Source organism: Mus caroli, unplaced genomic scaffold, assembly GCF_978045245.1.
Source record: "Mus caroli unplaced genomic scaffold, Mus_caroli_1 scaffold_1, whole genome shotgun sequence".
NCBI lineage: Eukaryota > Metazoa > Chordata > Mammalia > Rodentia > Muridae > Mus > Mus caroli.
The window spans coordinates 55,933,504-55,959,617 of record NW_028227256.1 but is presented as its reverse complement, the minus strand read 5'-3'; the positions used below and the strand labels follow the sequence as shown (position 1 = coordinate 55,959,617).

Genomic DNA, 26,114 nt, shown 5'->3' with positions numbered 1-26,114 from the left:
GGAGTTTTCTGTCTGCTTTACACATTTAAAAAACTTAATTATGATACCAGAAACCTGTTAGAACCGATAATGTAGGATATAAAAATCAATGTGGAAAAATTACTGTAATTGTTAAATGCTTTCAGTGTATGACAGGGCATCATAGTCCATAGCCCAGGCTGGCTTTGAGCTTGCTCTGTAGCTAAGGCTAGCCTTACTTACACTCTTAGTCCTTTTGCATCTGCCTCCCAAATGCTCTGATTGCATGTGCGTGCCACCATGCCCAGTTTTTAAGCACTTTAATTTAAAAAACTGTCAACTAAGAATTTGTTGTATATTTTAAGGGCTGAACAAGTAATTCTTGAAAAATATTTAACACTAACTCGGGAAGTTAATGCTTAAAAGCCATGCTGATGACAGTTCAGCAGCAGAGGGTGCAAAGGCAGCGGTTTCTTTAGGTTAGGACTCCAGTAGGAGCTTTTTCCTGGTCTCCTTCGGCATTTCTTCTTCAGAGGCACCTTACCTTCTTCTGGCATGAGCTATTTAGAAATATGTTGTTTAGTTCCCACGTGTTTACAGATTTCTGTTACTAGTTCATCGCAGTAGGAAAACAGCCTGCATCAGAGGTTGCCTTGTACTGCTGGGCGCTGGGGAAAGTGCTTACATTTCAATAGGTCTCCTTGGATATCACCCCAGTAGGGAGATGAATAGTACCTTAGGATTACTGAGTGTGAATGGAAGTCCTGCTGTGGTTGGTTTACACTGATGCTTTGAAGGTACAGGAAGGTGGTTCTGTCTTGTTATATCAGTAGGGATGAAAGTTCTGGCTTCACACGTGGCTCTTTTACTGCCTCCTGAGAAAGAGTATGGGAGCATTGTGAGTTTTAATGTATTATATTATGTTATAATATAACATGTGAACACAGAAAGGCCATATATAACAAAACCACAGCAAATCCACTGAATGAGGACAAAATAGAAAGGTTTTCTTAGATATAGAATGAGGTAAAGATGTCCTTCTGTTCAACACAATATTGAAAGCCCTGGCCTAAGCGATTATGAGAGAAAAAAGGCATCCAAGCTGGAAAGGGAGAGGTCAAAGTGTCACTGTTTGTAGATAACATGATACTATTAAAGAGAAAACTTTGCCACAAAACTGTCAGAAGTAACTGAAAGAGTTCTGTAAATTTGGGAGTTACAAAAGGAACATGCAAAAATTGTTAGTGTTTCTGTACACTTACAGAAAATGACTTGAAAAAAATCAAGAAAACATTTGCATTTGTAATAGTTATAAAAAATATAGCACTTAGGAATAAATTTAACCAAAGAGGCAAACTGTTTCTACACTGAAAACTATGAAACATTGATGAATCGAAGAGAATACAAATAAAGGAAAAGAATTAATATTGTTAAAATGTCCACACTTCTAAAAGTGATCCACAGATATGCTATTTTACAGACACACTTTGGAAGTTAAATTCGCAAGGCACACTCTAGGATATTCACTCATTCCTTCACGCGGTTCTCTTAGCCCATCAAGTCCCCACCACCCCGCCACCCCACCCACCGTACTACTGATGCATTGGCCTTTATGGTACTCATTTATGATAAAATAGTGAGAATTAAGCTAGCAATTTAGTAACTTTAATCTGTATAGGGTGTCTTCATAGAGTCTAGGTTATCTTGGGAGTAGCTATATCATTGTGATTCAGTTATTTCTCTTCTTGCTTAAAAACATTTCTTGGAGATTTTTTTATTTAATATTGGCTATTTTCCTGGTGTTTTATGTTTGCTTTTCTCTTCAATTATGTCATTTTTACTTCTCTTCCAGTTCAGGCTCTAACCTCGGTACTGAGTCTCTGTCTCGTTTTCACTCTCATCATATGATTCCTGTCTCCTCCTTTGCCCTTATTAAATTTCACTGGAACTCATGCTATCTTGGGCACTTTGGAATTCTAACCCATTTCTGAGATTGTTATCTTTTCAAAAAATTACTTCTTGAATCGATAAACACTTCATTTTTTTTCACTGTGAATTACTGTGGAATTTACTGTTGTAAATTCATCCCGTTGAGTTCATTTTGTGTTGCTCCTGTGTCCATGTGTTCAGGCCTAACCATCTGGGATTGGGCAATCTTTGTTGGCCATCCCTTAAGAAAATGGACTCTGTCCTCAGTATTCATTGGCTTTCTGTGGCGCTTCAGCTAGAGGCGGACTTTGTGCAATCTCCCCATTCACACTGGCACGTCAGCTGGTGTTCTCATTCTGCAGGTCTTCTCAGGCCATCGTATTAAGATTTAATTGGTGCAACCCCCTGTCGTGTCTACATGATGGTAGACCCTATGTGGCTTGGGTCCTGGAACCCTGAAAATCTGACTGGGGGCAGTGAAGAAATGAAGAACAGACAGATACACATACAGAAAAGCTTGGGTGGTGTGGGCTAGTTGTGCTCTGATGGAGCTGTACCCACTACAGCAAGCCAGAACCCTAGTGCATTAGTTACATACAGCACAGGGACAAGAGTTAGCCTTGGTAAGAGGTCTCTGTAGGTGAGCAGTCTCAAGCTGTAACATCCAGGAGGAGGAAGCTGCAGTTGCTGGTTTTTACACACACTGCCCACATTCACACTCAGACATCTCTCTCAGCCTGACCTAGGCTGTAGCTTTGCCAAATTCCCATAGGTCTGAGGCGTTGGTCTTTGACATGGGCATGCCTATGTCAGCAATACAAATTCACCCAGGGATTCTTCTGTTCTTTACTCATTCACTCAAAGCTTCCTCAGCCACTCACGAGGCTTCCTGCTCCTCTGGCTCTTCTCAATTCCCTGCCCCTTGCATGATTTTCCCTTGGATGTGTGGGTAGCATTGCAGATGTATCAGTTAGGATTGGGCACCCTATTTTGTCCAGCTTTGAATCTCTATAATAGCCTCTGTCTATTGCAAAAAGAAACTTCTTTGATGGGGCAAGAGGTACATTTATCTGTAGGTATAAGGATAAGTATTTAGGCTATAGCTAGAAATTATATTAGTTTAGGAAAATAGTAGCTGTAAGTTCTCCTTTCGTTTCTGTAACTTCTGGAGTCACAGGTAGTTGGCCAGGTTTACAGTGCTGGCCATGAAGTCCCTCCCATTAAGCTAGTCTTGGGTTCAACTAGACAACTGTTGATGACCTGCAAGATAAAGATGTCACTGGTGTTCCACTGGGGCAGTCTTGCTGGGCTGGTGACTATTGTGGTTCACAGCTAGGTAGGACTTGGGATTGCTTTTCTCCCTTGGCAGCTTGCATAACACCTCCACATGTTCTGAGAGCCAGACCTCAGGGAGGACTTTCAATAGGAGAAAAATGGACATCAATAAAAGTCTCTTCCAATTCTCTTCCTATAATAAGTTTTAATGCAGTTGATTTGGTTTTTCTTACCCCTAGTCACCTTTTGCGCATGCAAGTGCATTATGCTTTTAAAAAGCACGTGGAAGTGCACTTTATATGGATAAGCTAAGTCGTGGGAGGTGAAAGGGTAACATAAATGCTGTTCTGATAGCCTTAATTTCCCCCACAACACCTTTGTTTTTCTGTCCTGTCATGCATTCAGGGAACCCAGGCTTTCTCCTCTTCCTGGAGAAGCGCTACTTTTCTAAGGAGCCGCAGCTGGGTCTGCCCCTTGTCTTCAGGGCTCCTGCTTGACCAGTGCGCTGCCACCTGGAGTCAGGATTTTTGCAGTGTTGGATCTTCTTGATTTCTTTCTTCTTTTGCCTCTCCTATTTTCCACATTCACGTATGGATTTTCGTGTCTCGATCTCTGTCCCCACAGATTTGTACTGGAATTTTTATCTTAAGTCTCTCCCTATAGGAATTCTGGAAGTTGTGACGCCCCTCCTGACAGCGCCCTGTGTCTCATCTGTTCCTCATTTTGATATAGTTATATTTGAATAGAAGTTCTGCTTCAGGTGATTGCCATGCTGGTGGCAACTGGATGGAGTGATCTCACAAATGTTTCAGGATACCTTGCTCTCTGTGCAATTCCTTAACAAGCCAAATGTCCATAGTTTATTCACATGTGTCATTTTCTTTTCTGGTTTCCTCGATAATTCCATATTTAATTATGTATATTTTTCCTTGTTCACCTATTTGTAAACTTATTGAAGATAGAAATGAGTCTCCATCTATTGCATCCATTCATAGTTACATCCATTGCCACTGCCTAGAGCACCAGATACTTAATAGATAGCTGGGGAACATTAATTTGGAGTAATGCTTTATCTAGTTATGTTCTGTCCTTTCTTCTAAATTGTTTTTTGTTTTTGTTTTTTTCCAGAGCTGAGGACTGATCCCAGGGCCTTGCACTTGTTAGGCAAGCGCTGTACCACTGAGCCAAATCCCCAACCCCTCTTCTAAATTGTTAAATTTGTTTATTTTCACTATAGATGCTAAGGAAAACTCTTCAAGGGTCTCAGAGTGATGAAATGGCAATAGCAAATCAGACACAGAGCTTGATACCATTTGGAGATGTGGTATGTATGAGCTTAAATAAGCATGAACAAATTATTTCTAATTTGTTGTGAAACAGTTGATATTTATTATGTTAGCTAAAAAGCATGTAAAAAATAGTCCTCTATGATATCATGACCAGGAATTTTTTGAGTCATAAACCATTAAGTACTCATCAAAATTATAGAAACCATTCTAATTCACAGAAATAATGTTCCGTATAATAAAGATTCCCGGTTGTCCCACCTGACAACTATAAGGTGCTGATTTAGGGCTCCACCTAAGATCTGCTAACATCCTGTGAACCAATGTTTTTGTTGAGCTCAGTAAGTGGGTATACTTATTTCCAGATTGACTTATGGTTTGACAATTGACCCTTCATCGCTCCTCCATACTCCAACCCCCACCAAGCCTCAGGAGTAATAGGTTTCCATGTGGCTTTTTTTCCTGCATGCTTAGAGGAGACATTGTTTAGGCTGGTGAGATGATCCAGTGGGTAAAGGCACTTGCCACTTCTAAGCCTGAGGACCTGTTTCCACCCCAGGACCTGCATGGTAGAATTAAGAAACCAACTTCTACAAGCTGTTCTCTGATGACCACATGCATGCCACACGTGCACACACACACACGTACACACACATACACACACACTTTTAAACAGTACTTTTTTTCAATTTTATTTGTGTGTTTCAGTACTTACAAGTATGTAAGTGCACTATGTGTGTGCCCGGTATCCATGAGACTAGAAGAAGGCATCGGCTCCCTGGGAACTGTCCATGTGATGTGGGGGCTGGGAATTGAACTTGAGTTCTCTATGGAGTAGAATGTGCTCTTAATCACTGAGCCATCTTTCCAGCCCCAAGAAATCATACTTCTAATAAGAACAAACAACAAAGTGTTTCTAGTGGGAAAAACCAACACAACTGTGTTTTAAATTTTTAAATACAGTCTCTGTGAGCCCCCACGGACACAGGTTTGAATGAGGGAGGGATGGACAGATGGTACTGGGGGGAGAAGACGGAAGGGGGGCTTTGATTATGTAAAGTAAATAAATAAATAATGAAAAAGAATTAAATACAGTAAAGTGTCAGAGAGTATAAGAGACGCGCTTGACTTTTGTGTTTTTGCTTTGGTTGTTGTAGGTGGGCTGTCTGGCGATTCACATAAAGAGCTGTAGACAGTTTTCTCAGAGGTGTATCCTTTTGGTTTGTAGATGCCAGCATGGCAGCCTCTTGCTGTTTTCGGTACTCATTGCTGACTTGCTGACCACTAGGAAACATAGCAGCTTGAAACACTAATCATTTTTATAGTCAAACCCTCTGTTTACCTAGTAGGTGGTCCTTGTGCTTCAGAGCCCTCTTGGCTGCAGTTTGGCAGTTGAAAAGAACTAGCGTGTCTGGTGCTTCAGGGTGAAGCCAGCCAGGGTGTGCTGGACTGGGGGCTGGGTGGCAAGAATGCCTGTTCCTATCACATGTTCACTTGTATCCTGCACTCAAGTCAGATCAAAAACCTTATACACGTTAAACAAGATCCTGATCACTGCAGTTTTTCATGTTCCTTTAAATGCTACACTTTGATGAAAGTCTGTCTCATTCATCCCATCCAAATGCCAGTTTTAGTCACATTCATTGAATTTATGTTAAAGTGATCATAAATGCCTGCTCGGGTTCCAGGACAGCAAAAGTAAGTAAATTTAGTGTAGAAGTGAAAAAAGAAAAAATAAACTTTTTGGCCACCCGTGATTTACCTCAATCTCCATGTAAATTAAAGGAAAAATATGTTTTGTCTTTAGATACAATGCTACTTTTTTTTGTAAGCAGTAAGTCTACTTCCTTTTATCAAAGGAAGAATTTACTTTAAACTGGGGCCTTGTTTTTTTTTTTGTTTGTTTGTTTTTTGTTTTTTGTTTGGTTCTGTGAGACTAAGTCTTGCTCTATAGCTCAGGCTGACCTCTCAGTCCTCTTGTCCCAGCCTCCCAGGTGTTGAGATTAGAGGATTGAACTACCACACTCCTCCATTCATATTTTTAAGGCACTCTCAAGATGGCCTCCCTCCCTCCCTCCCTCCCTCCCTCCCTCCCTCTATTCCTTCCTTTCTCTTTTTGTATAATGGGAGTTTTTTCAGAATTTCTCTGTAGAGATGTTTTAAGATACTTAAATCTTGAAAACAGTTTTAAACTCATGCAGTACTCGGAAAGCAATTCAGTACATTGAAAACGGAGACTGTAGTGCATTAGAGTAGAACACTTGCCTGTACATTCTATCTAAGAATCAATTATTCTCAATTATATGCTTGCTTAAAAACTTTTATACATAATTATATCTAGAAAATTATGCCAGCTATGTATCATATATGCTTATTCACCTTAAAATTAGTATATATAATATATAGAAAATATATTAATATATAGAACGTTTACAAAGGGATTATGGTGATAATGTGAGAAGACAGATGTGGTCGGTCTGGAGAAAAGAGAAAACATCACTGCTGACATTATGCCGAACAGTGAGAGGAAAATATTATTTTGAATTTTTTTCTGTTGCTTAATTTACTCTGATATTACCTTCTCTATCCACTTGATTGATTTATATATTTTGGCCTGCATTGTTTAATAGATATTACAGTGTGTTCTTTGATCAATCACAATACGACTTGTTTCCTAAATATTCTATTTTTAGTCCTTGGCCAACAGCATTTTAATCTGTTCATGCGTGTCTCCATAAACAACATTGTGAAATGTACAAAAATTCGTCACTTAAAAGCTGTTAATAATGAAAAGAACCTTGTACTTAGGTTTGGCGAGATGAAGTACTTTTCTGTACAGGTAATGTGAAAATTTCCTTCTCAATATAATGATGTGTCTTTAAGATTTTATTTATTTACTATATATAAGTATACTGTAGCTGTCTTCAGACACACCAGAAGAGGGTGTCAGATCTCATTACAGATGGTTGTGAGCCACCATGTGGTTGCTGGAATTTGAACTCAGGACCTCTGGAAGAGCAGCCAGTGCTCTTAACTGCCGGGCCATCTCTCCAGCCCATGATGTGTCTTTATAGTTTCAAATATTCCAACTACTTATATCTTTTGGGGAAAAAAGGCAGACAAGAAGCAGAGGCAGGGCTATCTCATTTTCGCAGTGCTTTGCTGTTCTGGCGAGGCCTGTGGTATGTGTGAAGTGCTGTGCGGTGCCTGTCCTCAGCACACTCCTCCCTGCCATGTGGCTGTGTGAGTGGTCGGTCTAATCATGTGTCATGATAAGGTTTGCTCTCCTTGCTCTTCCTGTTTCCCCTGCTGTCCATCCTTTCTTTGTCCACTCTCCCCTTACTTTCTCTCCGCTTATATATTCCCCTCATATACATGCCTCTAATTGTTTTCAACAATCCCAAAGCTCTCTCTTCTTTCAATCCTCTCTGTTCCACAGACAGAGAGGCAGGCAGGCAGGCAGGCAGGCAGGCAGACAGTCTCTCTCTCTCTCTCTCTCTCTCTCTCTCACTCACTCACTCAAAAAATTATCTTTACAATGAAGAAACTGAGGCACCATGGGACTTTGTTGGGATCATAGGGATGGGATGTAGGGCAGCTGGGCTATATACACTCTGGCTTGAAGCCATATGCCATTAAATTGCCACTCAACCAGAACTTGGTATGCTTCTGTTTACAGGTAAGCTTCTTGAAAGCTTAAATATATTTCAAAGCTTCTTTAAAATAGTGACTGATAGTCCAGTGGTCAAGGCTACTTGCTGTTCTTGAAAACAGCTTGGGTTTGGCTCCCAACACCCTTATCAGGGTATAACTCCAGTTTTAGGGGACCTGATGTCCCCTTCTGGCCTCCATGAGTATCTGTATGCATGCAGTGTGCATATATACACTCAAGCACACACACACATTTACACATCAAATAAATGAATAAATCTTTTAAAAATTAGTAGTATACTCTGATGAGTTACAAGATTCATTAATTAGTCCAGTCATTTCTTTAAAACTTTATTATATTACGTTTTACTGAAATTCTAGAGCATTTCACCTGCGCTCTGTATGTCTTTGTGAAGTTTATTTTAATTGTTGAGTAAGAAAGATAATTTTTGGTTCTGAATCTCAGGAGGAGGGCTGAGTGAGTAAAGGCACTCACACCAAGCCTAATGACTTGACTTTGACTTCTGGCTCTCCCATGGCAGAAGGAGAGAACTGACTCCTCTGCCCTCCCTCTGCCCTCTACATATGCACTGTGGCACTGTACTCTCCCCATAGCACCTTGATGTAAATGAATGAATAAATAAATAAGTGAAATCATAACAACAAGCAAGGCATAGTTTGAAATTAACTAATTTATTTTATTCGGATATGTTAATTGTATAAAGCAATAGCCTTCCCTGAAATTCTTATCCATGCACAGAACATACCTTGATCACATCAGCCTCTCCGTACCCTCAGCTTCCCACCTCCTCTATCTTTCCTCCTTCTAAATCACTAATAGCTTCCCCTTTACTTTTATCTCCCCTCTCTCTTTTCCTAAATTCCAGTTATGAGAGAGCACTGGGCTTTGTAAGTCTTGCTTATTGTGTTTAACACAATGATCTCTAATCGCATATTTTTTTTCTGGAAATGGCATAGTTTTATTCTTCTATGACTGAACAAAACGCCACTGTATACATATGCTACACTTTGGATACCCATACAGTCCATTTCTGGGCACCTCAGCTGTGTGCTACTATCTGCATGAGTATAGAGGCTGATTCTACTGTATGCTGACTTGAATTCTTTTATATTGAAAGTGATGTAACTCGATCAAATGGTAGCTTTGGTTTTTTTTTTAAGTTTTTTTTAAAAGAACTTTTTCAATAATTTTTTTTTATTTACTTTACAGCCTGATAACAGCCCCCTCCTTCCCCTCTTACAAATCCCTTCCCCCATTGCTCCTCTTAGATACCACTCCACCCTAGGTCGTCTGGTCCCACCAGGACCAGGCATATCCTCTTCACTGAGTCCCAACCAGACGGTCCAGGTAGGGGGAAGGGGACCCAATGGTAGGGAACAGAGACAGAGACAGCCCCTGCTTCACTTGTTAGGGGACCCACATGAAGACCAAGCTGCACCTTTGCTACAAATGTGGAGCGTGGGCTAGGTCCAGCTCTAGCATGCTCCCTGGTCGGTAGCCCAGGCTCTGTGAGCCCCCACAGTCCCCGATATTTGACTCTGTGGGTCTTCTTGTGGTGTCTTTGACCCCTCCAGCTTGCTCCCTTCTGTCTCCCATTCTTCCACCAGATTCTCTGAGCTCCACATGATGTTTACTTGTGGGTCTCTGCATCTGCCTCCATCCACTGATGGATGAAGCCTCTCAGGAGACAGTTATGCTAGGTTCTTGTCTGCAACTGTAGCAGAGTATCATATATAGCATCAAAGGTTGGTTCTCTCACATGGGTTGGGTCGCAAGTTAGGGCCGACATTGGTTAGTCATTCCCTCAATCTCTGTTCCATCTTTTTCCCTGCACATCTTGTAGGCAAGACAAAAATTGGGTTGAAGGTTTTGTGGGTGGATTGATGTTCCCCTCCTTCCGTTGGAAGGTCCTGTCTGGCGACAGGAGGTGGCCATTTCAGTCTCTGTATCCACCTCTGGTAGGAATCTATGCTAGGGTCACCCCATAAACTCCTTGTATCTTCCCATGCTCACACCCTCCTGGCTGGTTCACCTGCACCACCACTTTCACGTCATTTCTATTGTGCTGCCCAGGTGAGGTGCAGAGCCTTGTCTTCCGAGTGCTACAACTAGTGATAGACAGGGCCCCGGGGCCAGGTCTCCTGCCTGCCAAAGGTGGTGAGGGGCAAGAGGGGAGGAGGCTAACTTTTCCTTGTCTACACCACCACAGGGAGATGAATAGTAGGGCCAGCTCTCCCATGCTTGCTTGCATGTTTGTGGCTGGCTAACCTGCAATTCCTGCATTGTGTGGGATCAGCTCTCCTGCTTTCAAGCCTTAGCCAGCTCTCCCAGGACGCCCAGGTGAGGGGTAGAGCCAGCTCTGCACAGTTCTCAGTAATCAACATGTCCCCAGAGGCAGCCCAGACCAGGGACATCCATCTGCCCTTGGTGGTAACAGACCCCTGCTGCTGCAGGGCCATGGAACCAGACATGGCCCCCAGTGTCAGCACAGACCAGGATCCCACCATAGTCCCAGGTAGTATCACTAGCTACTCATATCAGACTGTTAATACTGTCAAGTTTCCAGTTCTGCCTCCCTTCATTGTGCCCACATCCTTCTGTTTCTCTTTCTCTTCCATTTCTCCACCACTTACTTGCTCCTCTTCGTGGTGCCTGGGGTCTCTGAGTGTCTGGGTCATCTCAGGAGTGTTCTCGGGAGTGCTGTGCCCTGCTTGTGCATTATGGCGCAGGCAGGAGTCACTTAAGGCATGGTCTGCCCCCACCTCCCAGACACAGAGGACGCCAGACTGGTGTTCATCTCAGACTAGCTCCCTACCTGCTCATCCCAATGGCCATCTATCTTTGACTCACTCCTGACTGGGGCCTCTGGTCCCAGGCAGAGTTCTTCTAGTCTCTAGTTTGCTCCCTGTCCTGGGAACCTGTCCAGGCCTGCCTGGCACCAGAGTGGTGGTCGTCTCAGGCTTGCTTTTTTTCAGGGAGTGTTAGCCTGCTAATCATTCAGAGTACATAGTCAGAACGCTGAGTGTAGACATAGCCTCTCTCCTCTCTGCCACCTACTGACACACATGTGACACAGCAGTCACACCTGCGAGGCCTCTAGGGGCAGGTTTTCAGGTTCTTCTCCATTCCCACCAGTAATGTAAAAGCCCTGCCCTGCACCCTCCAGAGCCCCTGCTGTCTGTTTTCTGGATAATCCTTCCTGATTAGGACGAGACTGAGTCTATGTTGTTTTGATTTGTATTTCGCCCACGCCTCAAACAGTTGAGCATTTCTTCATGCACATTTTGGCTAGTTGTACTTACTCATTTGAAATGCAGCTCATCTGCCATCTGTTGATTGGGTTATTGACTTGTTCAGTGTTTAGTCTTCTGAGTCCTCTACGTACTCTGGATTTTAATCTCCTGTTAGATGAACAGCTGGCACAGACATTCCCCCCTTGCCATGCAGGAGCTTTTGAACTGAGCCATTCCTATTTGTTGCTGTTCCGAGTTGTTAGAGCTCTGTTCAGAAAGTCATTGCCCATGATGTGTCTCAGAGTGTTTTCTCTAGGCCTTTGAAAGATTCAGGTCTTATTCGGACCTCTTCCATTCAGTCTGAATTTGTGTTTATACAAGGCGAGTGGTGGGGAATCTCGAGCACTCTTCTACATATGGGTATTGGGTTTTTTCCTAGCCCTGCTTGGTAAGCTGTCTTTTCTCCAATGTGTACTTTTTGTGCCTGTGGGAAATCAAGTGGGTGCAGCTGTGTGGGCTTATGTCTGATCTTTTGGTCCCGTTGATCTGTGCCTGCCTTGTTCCTGTGCCTTGCTGTTTTTATTTTTTATTTTTATTTATTTTTTTACTGTGGCTCTGTTAGGATAATTTGAAACCAAGTATAATGGTACCTCCAGCATTGTTCTTTCTGCTTAAGATTCCTGAATTACTTCTTTTTGACATGGAGTTTCAGTAGCGTGCTAAGAGCAACTCTTTATGTATAGTTAAAAAGACAGTGTATATAATAGATGATTCAAAAGATCATAATTAACATTAGACATAAGCAGGTGTTGATTTTGTTGATATTAGAATATGTGGAATGATGAGCTTGAAAAGTCACAAAGGTAATATAAAAGCTAATAATTAGTGATGCCCATGATATTGTATAGCTTACGGAGGTATTTATTTGGATATTATGTCTGAAATTCAGACTTAAAATTTAATACTACTTATATTCTGCTATTGAGGTTCCCAGACGTCAAGATGATGAACGGAATTTTATTTACTTGGAGCTAATGCAAGATGGAGGAGATCCAGAAAGCCCTCCTATTTCCTTAGGCGGTGCAGAATCACATCTTTATGAAGTAATACAGGTATATATAAAAATATCAGTTACATAAGGACCCATACCTTTAATCCCAGAACTTGGGGGTACAGACAAAACAAGGTTCAAGCTTACCCTTGGCCACATAGTGATTTCAGGGCTCCATGAGACAGTCTCAAAAAGAAAAAAGTAAAACAGAAACCATTTTTCTTAGTCCCACCTTGTTGGTATTTGTCATCATGACTCCTGATATCTGATGGGTTGGGTTTATCACATGCATGAGAAACAAAGTTCATCCTAACATATTTAAAAGTATTAGAATTGTCAGACGGCATGAGGCTTCAAAAAGAGAATTCTGCATCTCCAGTCAAGACCATGTAATTTGGAACAATCAGGGGTAATGTGGCTGAGTCCGCATTGCTTTCTGAACAAGGTTGGTGTGTTGGGCTCTGGAGAAGCCCCTTTGCCTCTGGGTTCCATAAGAGACACACTGCATGGTGGTGGTGAAACTGAAAAGAAAGCTCAGTGAAGCACTCAGCATGTAGCGTGAAGGTTCCTAAGGGAGTAGTAAAAATGCTCTCGGGGGGCTGGTGAGATGATGGCTCAGTGGGTAAGAGCACCCGACTGCTCTTCCGAAGGTCCAGAGTTCAAATCCCAGCAACCACATGGTGGCTCACAACCATCCGCAACGAGATCTGGTGCCCTCTTCTGGAGTGTCTGAAGACAGCTACAATACAGTGTACTTACATATAATAAATAAATAAATCTTTAAAAAAAAATGCTCTCGGAAAAGAGTTAACCACGGGTGTTGTCTGGGTGAGATAACTCATAGGACAGCAGAGATGACCGCAGATGCGGACAAAGGGTGAGGTTTCAGATCCTATCCATGCCCTTGTGATGTGAGAAGTCTTCCACCTACCCAGGAACTTGTCATTAGAGATTTACATATAATCCTCAAAACCAGAATGGGAGTTGATTTCCAGAAAGGGAAGTCAAGCCAGCATAAACATTTCTGCCTCTGTCAATGCTAACATCTACATTCATATCTGTCATTTGCAATGGAACTTTTCTTCTACTGAACATTGATTTCTAATTTACTTAAAATTATATTGCACTTGTATTTTAGCTATTGAATTCATGTATAGTTTGAAAATTACTGCCTGATTTTGTATTAAAGCATGCTTTAGATAAATTACAGATACATACATGAATAATTCTACATTTAAGTTTTTTTTTTTTCTAGAAAGGCTGCTTTACTGAAGTAATGCACTTGATGCATAAAAACTCCGTAAGAGCTTTACAAACCTTCCTAATATTTATGCATGTGTGATGTTTTAACACTATATAGAACGTATTCTGATAGTTTATAGCCTAAACTTTAAAATTTTTCATTACCCTAACCTTAGCTGTCTGAATTAGTAAAAGTATGTGTTTGCTCATAAATTCTTTACTTATTTTATAAAAAAAAATTGGTATCATTTTCCAGACTCAATTTAACTTTTTATATGTTTTGTTCTTTATAAAAAAATTTTAAATTACAATATAATATTATTCCCCCTCCTATGCTCCCCCCTTGTTCTCTCTCAAATTCATGGCCTCTTTTTCTTATTGTTACATATATACATATTTGTAACACTTTGACCTTCTTAGTAAATTGTGTAAGAGGATCAGAAATCACTGGATGAGAGAGACAGTGTAACATCTCCGCTGCTTTGGATGCTTTCACCAGCTTTGCTGGAGAGTGTCTGAATTCTGAATGTGCTTAAAGTTAGCAATTTGATTAATTGAGCAATCCAAGACACTCCTGCCCTCTCCTGGCCAGCCAGGAGGGATGGAGGAATCATCAGGTCCCTGCGTGTGGGGCTCTCTTTCCCTTCACACGTGGCCAGCCTGGGGTTGAGAGGTGAGATTGCTTATCTCAAAATTTGATTAATGTTAAGATGAGAGGCTTTTAACTTTCTGGGAACTGAACAAAATCTTCTTTTGGGGTTCTTTGTGTAATCAAAGCTTTGGTTTATTTTTTAGTTTTTTTTTTTAACTAGAAGATTAATTCTGTGCTTTTCTAAACATATGGATTTATGACATTATTAGTTTCTGTCACTTCTCTAACAACATCATTCTAAACAAATTGTACAATGATTTCCTCACGTTTAGAGTGTCTGCAGGGTGGAAGTGGAATTTATGTTCTCCTATGGAAACTTTGGTTATGGATTTTCACATCAGGTTAGTTCCTTTCTTTAAAAAAAATTGTTTTCTGTTTTAACTCATCAATAAAAATCATCCTCTTTTGAGCCTCTATTTTTTTTTCCAGCTGGGCAACATTTGTAAAAACGTTTAGGGCTGGCGCATGGCTCTGTGGGTAAAGGCTCTTTCTACTGAGCCTGATGGCATGGTTCAGACCCAGGAACCCACACAGTGGAAAGATTTTCCAAAAGTTGTCTGCTGACCTCTGCTTGTATGCTATGGCTCATGCATCCCCCTTAAAAAAATAAATAAGTGCTTAAAAAGTGATCACTTAAAAAATAAATGCTGCTTTGTATTCTGATCTTGAGATATAAGGACTTTTCTTCAGAAAAAATAAAATAATACTTTATCATCTTTTGCTTATACATTCTAAATGATAATATTTTGTTCAAAATGTCTTTATTTTAAGACTTCTTTCTTAATTGTTTCTCTACATTTGTATTATTAAAGCAGTGTTCGGTGTTTCATTGAGTGTGGAATTTTACATCTAGAAATATTAATAAAAAGGAGTCATTGATCACAGATACATGCCTGTGATCTCAGCATTCAGACTGAAAAAAGAATTATTCTAGAAAAATCATACCAATATATCGAAACACTGTCACCCAGTGTTTGAAAGAACTCTTGCTATCCCTGGATCGTTAGAGCCAAGCGTTAGCCTGATTCCATTGTGCTGCTGCTGCTGTATAAGGAAATGACCTCCCATTTCAGGGTTTTCCTTAGTAGTCTTTGGGTGAGTTTTGATTACTAATTGAGAATAAGAGTGATCTTACTAAACAAGTCTACTGCTATGTTAATTAAAACCCCTGAAATATATTTACATTTTCCACACTATATCATGATTGTTAATATATTTTTAAATGGAAGCTTATGAGTATTTTTAGAGGTAGGTCTGTGTTCAGATATAAGCATAACCTGTAAGAGTAACTATTCTTAAAGGGAGGGGTCATTTTCAGATTGGTAATCCCAGCACTGGAGAGGTAGAAACAGGAAGCTCCCTGGCGCTTGCTGGCCAGCCAGTGTAGCCTACTTGATGAGCTCCGTGCCAGTGAGAAAGCTTGAGTACTGGCACCTGAACGACACATGTGAACACACACACATGTGAACACACATGCGCATAACATCTTCAGATAAAAATGAGCACATTCATGTGCACGCGTGGAGAACGTGATAGCTTATTTTCAGATAAAACAAGGCAAGTATTGTTTCATGTAGGTAGACCTTACTGAAAACACAGAACAAAGGGATTGTATGGGAAAGAACTGGCTGTCCAACAAAAGCGCAATGCAACCCCGGAGGCTTTCAGTGATATGCCTCCTGCTCACCTGCTGTGATGATGTGAAAAGATCTCCATCCAAGAACCAGAAAAGCTACACTCATGTTCTATGTCCTACACTCAGGCACACCATTTTGTAACTTTGAGTGAATCACTGATCTTCAGTGTAATCTATAAAATATACACACTTAGTTCATAGTTTTGTCAAAAGCATTTGAGAAAGTTAAAGATATACAATGCTTGGCAGATATTTAGTACCCAACAAATTAAGTTGTTGTCTTCACTCCTCTTCTCCTTAGATTTGTCACTTAAGGACCCTATAGGCCTTTGGGAGCTGGGGTGGGGATGGGGGTGTTAGTTCTATTACTGTTATTATTATATAACAGTTATATTATTATAACTAACTGTACTTACATTTTTGTTCAGTTAAAACCTCTTCAGAAAGCCATTGAGCCATCTATGTTTATGAATATTGCACCTCCTCCAGAGAGAACAGACCCTGTCACGTAAGTTTCATTACTGTACTAAGATCAAGTGGCACTTTAAAGGTATGACGGAGCATATTCGTTATTTTAAGAAACTCTGAGAACATGGCCAAGATGGGCTAGGCCTTAAGATAAAGGGAACACTGAATTCCTTTGCTTAATACCTGACAGAAAGAGCCAGAGCTCATGTCTGTAACCTCAACGCTTGCGAGAAAGAGGCAGGAAGATGGGGAGTTTGGGGGAGGGGCAGTTATATGAGACCCTGTGAAAAACAAGCAAACAAACAAAAAGATGGGAGTGATACTGAGTTTCTAGGTGTCACCCTGGGAAAAAGAGCTGAGGTCTAGAGAGGAGGGGGGTACCTTCTTTGTGAATGAAGAGGTGGCTTAATGAGGACATTAGCCAGCAGGATCCTTCTTATTGAATAAAAAGGAGGGTTTCTAAGATCCATGTGTTTAGTGGTTGCCAGTTTCTGCTCTGTAGTACAGCAGTGTTAGCCTACCCACTACCACCCATCCAATTCTTATTCCCAAATTGACTGTAAAAACAAAGCAAAACTATGTTTACAGATACTACTAGTGGGGCTGGGGGATGCTCTGCAAGCTGCATTCAGATCTCCAGCATCCATACACAAAGCCAGTCATGGCTGCAGGTGTATATATCCCCAGCTTTGGGGACAGAGGTAGGCAGATTCCAGGAGTTTGCTGGCCAGGCCAGCTGAAATGGTGAATTTCAGGCTCTGTGAAAGCCCCTGTTCCAAGGGACTAAGGCAGAGAGTTATAGAATAAGACACCCCAGTCTTTTGATTTCCTCATGCATGTACATGCATGTACATGCACCGTTACATTTATGTGCACGCGTCCCCCACACACTCCATACCACCCAACACAAAAAAATATTTTAAGTTATTAACAAATGAGCTGTAGTTTAAAATATAATATTCCAAGTTCCCTGCATCCTGAAGCAACTGGCTCAACCAAGCAGTTCAGTGGCCTTTTCTGTACGTCAGTCACTCACCATCAACACCTGCAGGCTTGGCACATGGATCTCTGGGTGGTTTTATGTGTTCTGAATCACCAATATCTGTTACCAGTACCTGGTGCATCTTCTCCTGTAGCCAGCATTCAGTAGTCCATGAATCAAGGTACAGAAGTGAACACTGTGCTGCTTACCATTGCTCCTGACAATTCCTGAACAAAACATTCTCTCCTGGTCTTATAACCTTATCTTGTGCTGGCCTAGAGCTATTTCCAAAAAGGTAAATGCTTCCATTGAAAAACTGCATTATAGAACTAGAAGTCAAGGCTGCTGTACAGCTTCTGGGCTCCTTATGACCCAGAATCAACAGGTAAAGGAGGGAGTCACTGTACTGGTAAATACTGGATCCCAACTGCAGAAGAAAACACAAAGGACTGTCTCACAGTGGGCAAAAGGAAGGGTGTGCTGAAATACACGAGACTCTGTAGTTTAAATCACACTCTGTGATTTAGGGTTTTTTTGCATTAAAAAATTATTTGTGGGCCTAGAAAAATACCTCAGTGGTTAAGAGCACTGACTGCTTTTCAAGTGAACCAGTGTTTAGTTCTCAGCACCCACATGGTGGCTCACAAGCATCTGTAACTCCAGTTCCAGTGGCTCTGACACTGTCTTTTGGCTTTGATGGACACTGCATGCACACGGTACACAGATACCTATGCATGCAAAAGACAAAATACAAACGAAACTTTTAAAAAATGAAAGAAAAAAATTATTTGGGGTAGAAGCATACAGTGGCATCCTGTGGAAACTGATGACAGCTTGTGGAAACTGGTCCTGTCCTTCCTCCACTTGATGCTGGGATGGATCTTGAGTTCAGTTTTGGCAGCAAGTACCTTTACCTGCTGAGCCATCTCACTAGGCCAGAATACAAATTTAATAGAAAAGTGCACCTTAATCGGCACAGAACTATTAGTGGCCTAGAAAGATGGAAGTTTTAATCACACCACTAGGTAAGGCATCAGCTACTCAGCTTGCTAATGCAGAGGAAGGGCAGAATGGACAGTGGAAGAATAAAGAGGTAGAGGCTGTGACATATGGCGAGTTACAGAAGCAAGGGGATGCTTGTTATGAATATTTCCTCCCAGGTTGGTTATGAATGTGTTTGCATGAATCTATCTATACATGGATGTAAGCAGCTTTGTTTCCACCCGTATCCCTATATCATACAATATCACACTAGTGAGGTGCTGAGGTGCTGAGGAGAGGGGTAGACATCACCCGACCTTTCCTTCCTCTCCTGCTCTGTCAGGAGAGCAGAGGGCAGCTGTGTCAGGTCAGGTGGGACGGTGATCACGTGACCCTCTTCATTTGGAGGCTCAGGATGACTGAAGTGATGAATACAGATGCTAGCTTGACAGCAAGTGGATTATTAGTAATTCATGCGTCAACTTGACTGACCACAAAGTGACAGGATTTTGCTCATCATTCAGGGAGAAGTTTTGATGAGATTAGTATTTAAATAGGTATTACAAGTAAAGCAGATCTCAGTGTGGGTAGCCTCAGCTCACCTGCTGAACACAGCAAGAAGACGACTAGCCTCTCCCTGAGAAGGAAAGTGTCCCTTCAATCTGAAATACCAGCTTATAGCGATCCACCCCTTGTTCTTGAGCCTGTTTGAACAGGAACTGTGCTGTTGCCTCAGTTATACCATTGCCAGCCTGGGTCACCAGCCAGCAGACTCACCCTGCAGAGCTCAAGCTTCTACAAGTTCATGGGGCCAACATAATGTGACAACCTATTAATATGTACTTGCACCCCACTGAATCACTAGCCGTCCGTGACTGATTCAGTGGGACAGATGACTGCATTCATTTGTGAAATGTTTAGGATGTTTAATCATAGTTCTTGAGGTTTTGGGAATGATAGGTCAGAGATGGACGGTGACAGAGAAAAGAGAAGTGGCAGTGGTAGTTGACATGTATGACCACTGGGTGCCTATGTGGTGCTTCTACCTCCCGAGCCAGGGGACATGGCGAAGAACATATTCAGGGAATGGGGAAGTCATGCATTCTATTTTGGAAATATTTTAAACTTAAGGTGTTCATTACTGTATATAGCGAAGACTAGCCAAAAAGGCACTTGCTAGCTGTTAGGTGTGTAAGGGACCTCTTTACTAATGGCTCTCTTGTATGTCAGGTGGATTTAATAAATCACCCCCCTTCTAAAATGATTATTCTTTCTGAGCATAGTTTCCCTCTCTCCTCCTCTCCCAAGCCCTCATCTACTTCTTCTCTGGTTCCCTTCAGAAAAGGATTCCATAATTCTTCTGTGGGTTTGCTGTGAAGATGGAATGAAACAATCTATATGGACAGACATATTAATATGGTGTGACACAGGATTCAATCTATAGAACTAGTTGTTTGAAAGAATGAGGGACTCTGAAGGCAGATTTGGCTATAAATGGTTTCTAAAAGGCCTGGGCTCCAATTCTTTTTCTCCTTGCTTTGGGTCACCCACCACCTCTTCTGTCCCTACCACCCACAGTCTTGACAGGATGAGTAACCAAGAAAGCGCTTCTCTCAGGATTCTGATTCTTCTTCCTTAGCCTGTCTTGGTGGCCCGTGGTGGTGGGTGAGCTGACGCGAGTGGAGGAAAGATCCGGACAATGGCTACCACACTGATTACAGGGGTGCACTTTTACATCATGTCGGCATTTAACTCTATTACCATTTTTCAGAAATGTTATTACTCCGCAACGAATAGAATACCCGGCATTCTTATCCCCAGAATTTAATGTTAGCATCGGGGTTCCTGAAGCCAGCCACGCCACTGTGGTGCAACTTGAGAAACTCCGTGAGAAGCCCCGGGAAAGGTAAAGAGCACACATTTCATTTATTTATATGTGGTCTATAGTGTTCCACATTCCCTCTGTTGAACCACGGGCCTAGAATACGCATTGTGACTCTGCTTTATGTTCATACTTCTCAGCAAATTGGGTACTTTATTTTGGCAAGAAAAGAGGTAAAGACCCATTCCTAAGACAGCTGCTCCTCCACCTGTCTGTTCTGTGGTCTCTTGTGCTATCTTTCCTTGTCGTGTCTTCTCTGTTAGTCTGCGTATTTCCTTCTCCACCTCACTGACTCTTTCTTTCTTTTAAATCTGCTATGAACTAATTCAAATTTGAATTTTAGTTATTTTCTTTCTCGGTTATGGAATTCTCATTTATTTGTATAGCTCCTTCCGTTCTGCAACAGATACTCAGCTGAGGTTTCCAATGCCTTTATCACACCAATCTTAGTGTTAAGTGGTCCAGACCTCTGTAAAACAACATAGGCAATGGGGCTTAATCCAGAGACACTTAGGTCTCCTAATTCTGGAGGCTATGATGTCCAGCATTATGATACTGGCTGAAGGCATTACATGATTTATAGTTTGGTATATATTTCTTTACACCTTTTAGTCTTTAACTATAAGATTCTTAAGTTCTTTGAGACAACTTTCTGTATTTGGTACTTAGTGCCCGACTTATGGTAGATATTCAAAGAGTCTTTGATAAATAGACAGAGTGTCAGGTTAGAGGGCAGAGTCGTGTTCTTTGGTCATCCACTCATGTTCATGAACTTAGCATGGTGGAAAACTAACATGTGCACACATTCGCATGTGCACACATTCACTTCTACATACGTTCTTCTAAGTTATTTCAGACCATCTCATTGTACAACAGCAACAAAGTCTGAATGAAGTCTGAAGTATGTTTTGAAATTTTGTTTGAAAGGACTATTATAAAAGCAGTGAATATTTGCTGATCCTAGATCCCATGAAATACAGAGAGACCCAGGGCTGTTGAGTCCATTGTTCTGTGCCATATTTTCAAGGGACTTGGTGGTAGCCAAGATAGTAAGAAGTTGAGCAGAGCTAAGATAGCTACGCAGTCCTGAAGAAACAAAAGCCAGAGTTCAATGGTGTATCCCAAGGATGATGGGCTTCATAAACACCCAGACTTCTACCTGGGTCAACAATGAACTATGACAGACTAACTCTGTCTTTAAATGCCCATGCCCTAGCTGCCTGCTGCCTACCACTGGTCCTCATTCTGGCATTAGAAGTAAGAGCTGCTGCCAGAGGTAAACACATGCCTTTTCTAGAGGATAATATACACAAGAGCCTCAAATTATTTCTGCAAGACTTTAAATACAGTGTCTTGCACCAAGTAAAACAACTATAAGCAAGAGGATGTAGTCTCTCTCTCTCTGTCTCTCTCTCTGTCACACACACACACACACACACACACACACACACAAGCGAAAAGTGAAAAAAAAATAGAGCAGACACAGACTTCCAGGGTCCCGGCTTGCCCAGTTATCAGACCTAGGCTCTGAGTAGCGCTGGGGCTGCAGATGAGATGGGTAAGCTCCTCACACTCACATCGTATGTTGAAGCCATCACCCTTACATGATGATGTTTGGGGGCAGGACCTTGCATTTTGTTGCCTATAACTTTAGAGGACTGGCAGGTGGATGAGCAAACTCTTAGAGTTAGTATATTCTGCCATATGCATGTATCCAGAGTGGACACACAATGCATGAATTGGTTCAAATAGACAAGGTGTCTTTGGCAAGACTGATACTGAGTTCTGGGGCATAAGATATTTGCCTTGGCAGTTTTTTTAAGTTATTTTTTTTAAAGCATCCATACTATATTTCTGGGAATACATTATCAAATTGTTATTCTAATTCTTCCATTTGTTTTTTATTAAGTGGAAGAATGATTTTTATAAATCTCCTTCCTGGTTGCCCAGTGTTACACTCCTTGTAGGAGGAGAGCAGTGAAAGATTGTCTCTCCCTCGTTACCTGGTTTTCAAGGTTAGGTTCTGAGTATCCTTCACATGCAGTGCTACTAGTTGTCTATTGCCATATTAAAAACCACACTAAGTGTAGGTATATCGCATATTTCTATCAGCTACCTTCTTTCTTTTTGCTTATTGGCTGGGCTCAGCTGTACAGTCAGATGAACCACGAGATGTCTTTGCTCATCTGTCTGCCACTTGATGGCATCTATGAGCTGGGACCTGAGTTTTCCACATGCCCTCTGGTAGGCTGCCCTGGCTTCATTAACAGAATGGCATTCTGAAGGCAGCATTGAAGGAGGGCACACACCACTGTGCAGAGTGCTCCTCATACTTATCCTAATGTCACAGTAATGGTGGCCCATTGGCCAAGGCAAGCCTCATGGCCATCATTGGGAACAAATATATGAGGAATTCTAGACTCAGATTTTTGAGGAGAAAATTAGCTAAGAAATTTGTGAGCAATAAGGGTCTGTTGTTTAATCTACCCAATATATAGTATTCCGTTATTGCAGCCCAGACTAATCAAAATAAGCACTTTAAAACACCAAGAATAATGCATAATTGAATAATTTCTGAAATGTGTTCATAAAGTGTAAATAATGATAATAAAGTGACTAGCTGATAAGAAATGCATCATCATCATAACTAATGTCGGAGTATATTTGTGTCTTTATAAGGTGTATCTCTGTCCCTGATCGCTTCCCATAACCATGACCCTTACTTTTGTTGAAATCCTTGTTTTAACTGCATCCTTAGATAATATGTTGTTGGTGAGTTGCTTTTGGACCTTTGTGTAAAATGGATCGTACTGTGTTATTTTTCTGTGACTTTTATCACACTCTCCTGTCACTGGCTTTGTTTCATCTCTTGCTGATTTCTTTGTTTAGGTTGGAAAGAATGAAAGAGGAGTATAAAAATATGAGTACATGGATAGAAAAAGCTGATTATTTAAGAAACCTTATTAATCCAAAAATGATAAAAAGGGATCATAAGGTAATTAACAAAATGTATTCTTTTATATGTAGTATGCAAATACATGTTTAGTAGAAATATGAATTGATAATTAACAATGTTTGATCAGATAATTGCTTATTAACTTTATATAAAATGCTACTCATACTTCATAATCTTTTCTATATTAACAATGTGTCATTCCATAAGTGTTTATTCATGATATCTAAGGTTCAGTTAACGGGCCAGTTTAAAGCCTGCGCTTCAGTGGCATCTAGTCTGTCCACCAAGCTGTGTAACCGTCACCACAGTCAATTGTAGACATTCTTCGTTATTTAAACAGAGGTGGCCTCACACCATGAGTGAGAATTTCCTCAGTTCCCTCACTGCCGCCCAGCCCTCTGCAAACAGCCCGTCTGTGTTACTCTTCTGTATATGCTTGCCTATCCCAGACAGTTCCTAAAGGTGGCACTGCATATAGCACATGGTCCTTTGCAGCTTACTTTTTCCCTTACCATGTTTTCCATTTGTAGTATATAGCAACACTGCATTTGTTTCTAGATTCATCTCTGTTGTATGGATAAACTACATTTGTCTCTGTGTTCATCTGCTGATGAACTTTGAGGCTCTTTATACTAATGAGCTACGGTGAAGGGCCCGCAGTGAGCATTCATGAGCAGACTTCTGTTGTTTTTCTTGAGATGGGGGTCTCACTATGTAGGCTAGTCTTAAACTTGCTGACAATCTCAAAATCCTCCTGCCTCAGCCTCGCCAGTGCTGAGATGACTGATGTGGATCAGTGTGCTTGGCTTTCTTGTGTCCTTTTTTGCGTGAACAAATGTTTTTAGATTTCCCGCATGAATGTCCAGGAACAGCTGCTAGGCCACATGGTAATTCCCAGTTTAAAGTTTTGAAAAAAAATTCCAAACTATTTGTATGAGCAACCTTGTCATCTTAAATTGCAATAAGAAAGTATGGTGGTTTAGAATCTTGACCTCTTGTTGGTTTCCGTGTTGTGATAGCTGGTCCCAATGTTCCCGACAATCTTGGGAATTCAAAGTGCTGGCTCATTGCATTTTTTATTTTCATTTCTCTAACGATGGATGGTGTGAACATTTTTTCATACATTCACTATTCATGTATCTTCTTTGGATAAATATTTATTTAAACCTTTGGACAGTTTTTAAATGGTACTTTTTGTCTTGTTGAGCTGCAGTGGTTTTTAAATGCATTTTGATATTAATACTTCATTTGAAATTTAGATATATAATCTAATGTATACATTTTGATCAAGAAATAAAGGATTTCTATCTCAGATAAAACATTTACTAAGATCACAACCCTGAAATGCTAGTCAAACTGCGTTGATATTTTTATGTTTTACAATTTCTCTGTAATAGTTGGGCAGTAGTTTACTGCTACAAGTTAAATTAATTATTATTTACTAGTAGAAGAGTTAATATTTTAGGAGAAACTTAGACTAGTCATTAGAGAGCTTGTAGATTTGTGCTCTTATTAGTAAAGGTACTTTATAAAAAGGTTCAATGTCATTGTACATTGCAAATTTCCTTGGAGTTTTGTAAAGATATACATAATTTTAAAGACATAGGCCATCACATATTCCAATACAGATACGTTTCTTGCTCTCCTCGTTGCTTGCAGTTGTATAGCTAACACCACGCTTCGCATCCCTGGGCTCCCTTCTGTCATCTCTGTGATGCTAGTCCTCGAGCTTGGGCTGCTGCTTCCTGGAGTAGCAACTTCTGTTGAAATCATGCTCCTTGGATTAATTTTCTCACCAACTCCGCGTCCTCTGTAAAATAAATATGAAAGCAGAAAAAATATTTTAGTTCTTTAAGTATTCTACCCAACACGTTTTCTTTTTTTTTTTCTTTTTTTCTTTCTTTGTGTGTCTAGGGAAGTAGTGTACCCAGTGAATCAAACTCTAGTGCATTAGAAGAGCTTGAAAGGACAACATACGGTAAAGTCAAGTCAATTTTATGTTTATTATTAAGATAACTAAAGCAAGGTGGGATAGCATAAAAGTTACTTACTCTAAATGAGTTTCACTTTTGTCATAGATCATACATACATCTTATTATTGTACCAATTATATTTGTATTTTGTAGTAATCTCTAAGAAAAGTCTTGGCCCCTATCAAGAGGTTTTCTTTTAACTTTTAAAATTGCTACGTATTTTCTGTGTATGGGTGTTTTATTTGTGTATCATCTGTGTTCCTGATACTCCCAGAGGCCCTCAGAGATTGTCACTTTCTCTAGGAAGAGAGTGACAGGTGGCTGAGAGCCACCATGTATATGCTGGGCCTCTGCAAGAGTAGCCAGTGCTCTTACTGCTGAGTCATCTCTCTCACCTCAAGAGTTTAAAAAACATTTTTTTAATGGTTCTTTGCTTCATAAAAGATAGAGAAATTTAAATCCTAGCTGTGACATTTATAAAGATATTTTTATTAAGCATTTGATCTATAGAACTATTGAGGTAGGGGTGTGTGTGTGTGTGTGTGTGCAAGAGTGAATCAGACAGAACAAGACAGGCAGAAAGAGAAATTATTAAGCAGAGGAAATTCAATTAGTATCTAATTTGAGAACTTACCCTAAGTTATCAGTAAGAGATTTAATTAATGAAAAATAGTGTTCACATGGTCTCCTAAACATCTCTTTCAAATTTATTTAGAAAGCAAGTTAAAGCATATATACTACTGTACTTTAAATACATGGATTTATATCTTTAATATCTCTAAGTATGTGATATAATTTATTATTGCAAGGTTTTGATGTAACTTAATCATCTTTCCATGCTATTTCCATTGCCCCAGCTGTATCAGCCATTTGCATATACGCGTGTGAGCTCATAGTTCTGTCTTCTGTACTAACTTAGTACAGTGGAGCTATTGTT

At 40.7% G+C, this 26,114-nt stretch overlaps 1 protein-coding gene and 1 non-coding gene across 2 annotated transcripts in view; one reads left to right on the top strand and one right to left on the bottom strand.

Moving 5' to 3' along the window:
* The window catches only part of Catspert (catsper channel auxiliary subunit tau), a 97,621-nt gene that overhangs the window by 12,004 nt on the left and 59,503 nt on the right, over nt 1–26,114 (top strand). Inside the window, exons 2-11 of the mRNA XM_085837608.1 lie at nt 4,400–4,486; nt 5,606–5,657; nt 7,142–7,287; nt 12,341–12,466; nt 13,661–13,705; nt 14,572–14,640; nt 16,364–16,443; nt 20,138–20,272; nt 23,138–23,243; nt 25,119–25,182. Coding sequence (XP_085693734.1) covers nt 4,400–4,486; nt 5,606–5,657; nt 7,142–7,287; nt 12,341–12,466; nt 13,661–13,705; nt 14,572–14,640; nt 16,364–16,443; nt 20,138–20,272; nt 23,138–23,243; nt 25,119–25,182 — 910 coding nt within the window. The remainder of the gene's footprint in view (nt 1–4,399; nt 4,487–5,605; nt 5,658–7,141; nt 7,288–12,340; nt 12,467–13,660; nt 13,706–14,571; nt 14,641–16,363; nt 16,444–20,137; nt 20,273–23,137; nt 23,244–25,118; nt 25,183–26,114) is intronic.
* Nucleotides 11,099–11,228, bottom strand: LOC115032458 (small nucleolar RNA SNORA17). Its single transcript, XR_003838134.1, has one exon. It is a non-coding gene; the product is annotated as a small nucleolar RNA SNORA17 (small nucleolar RNA).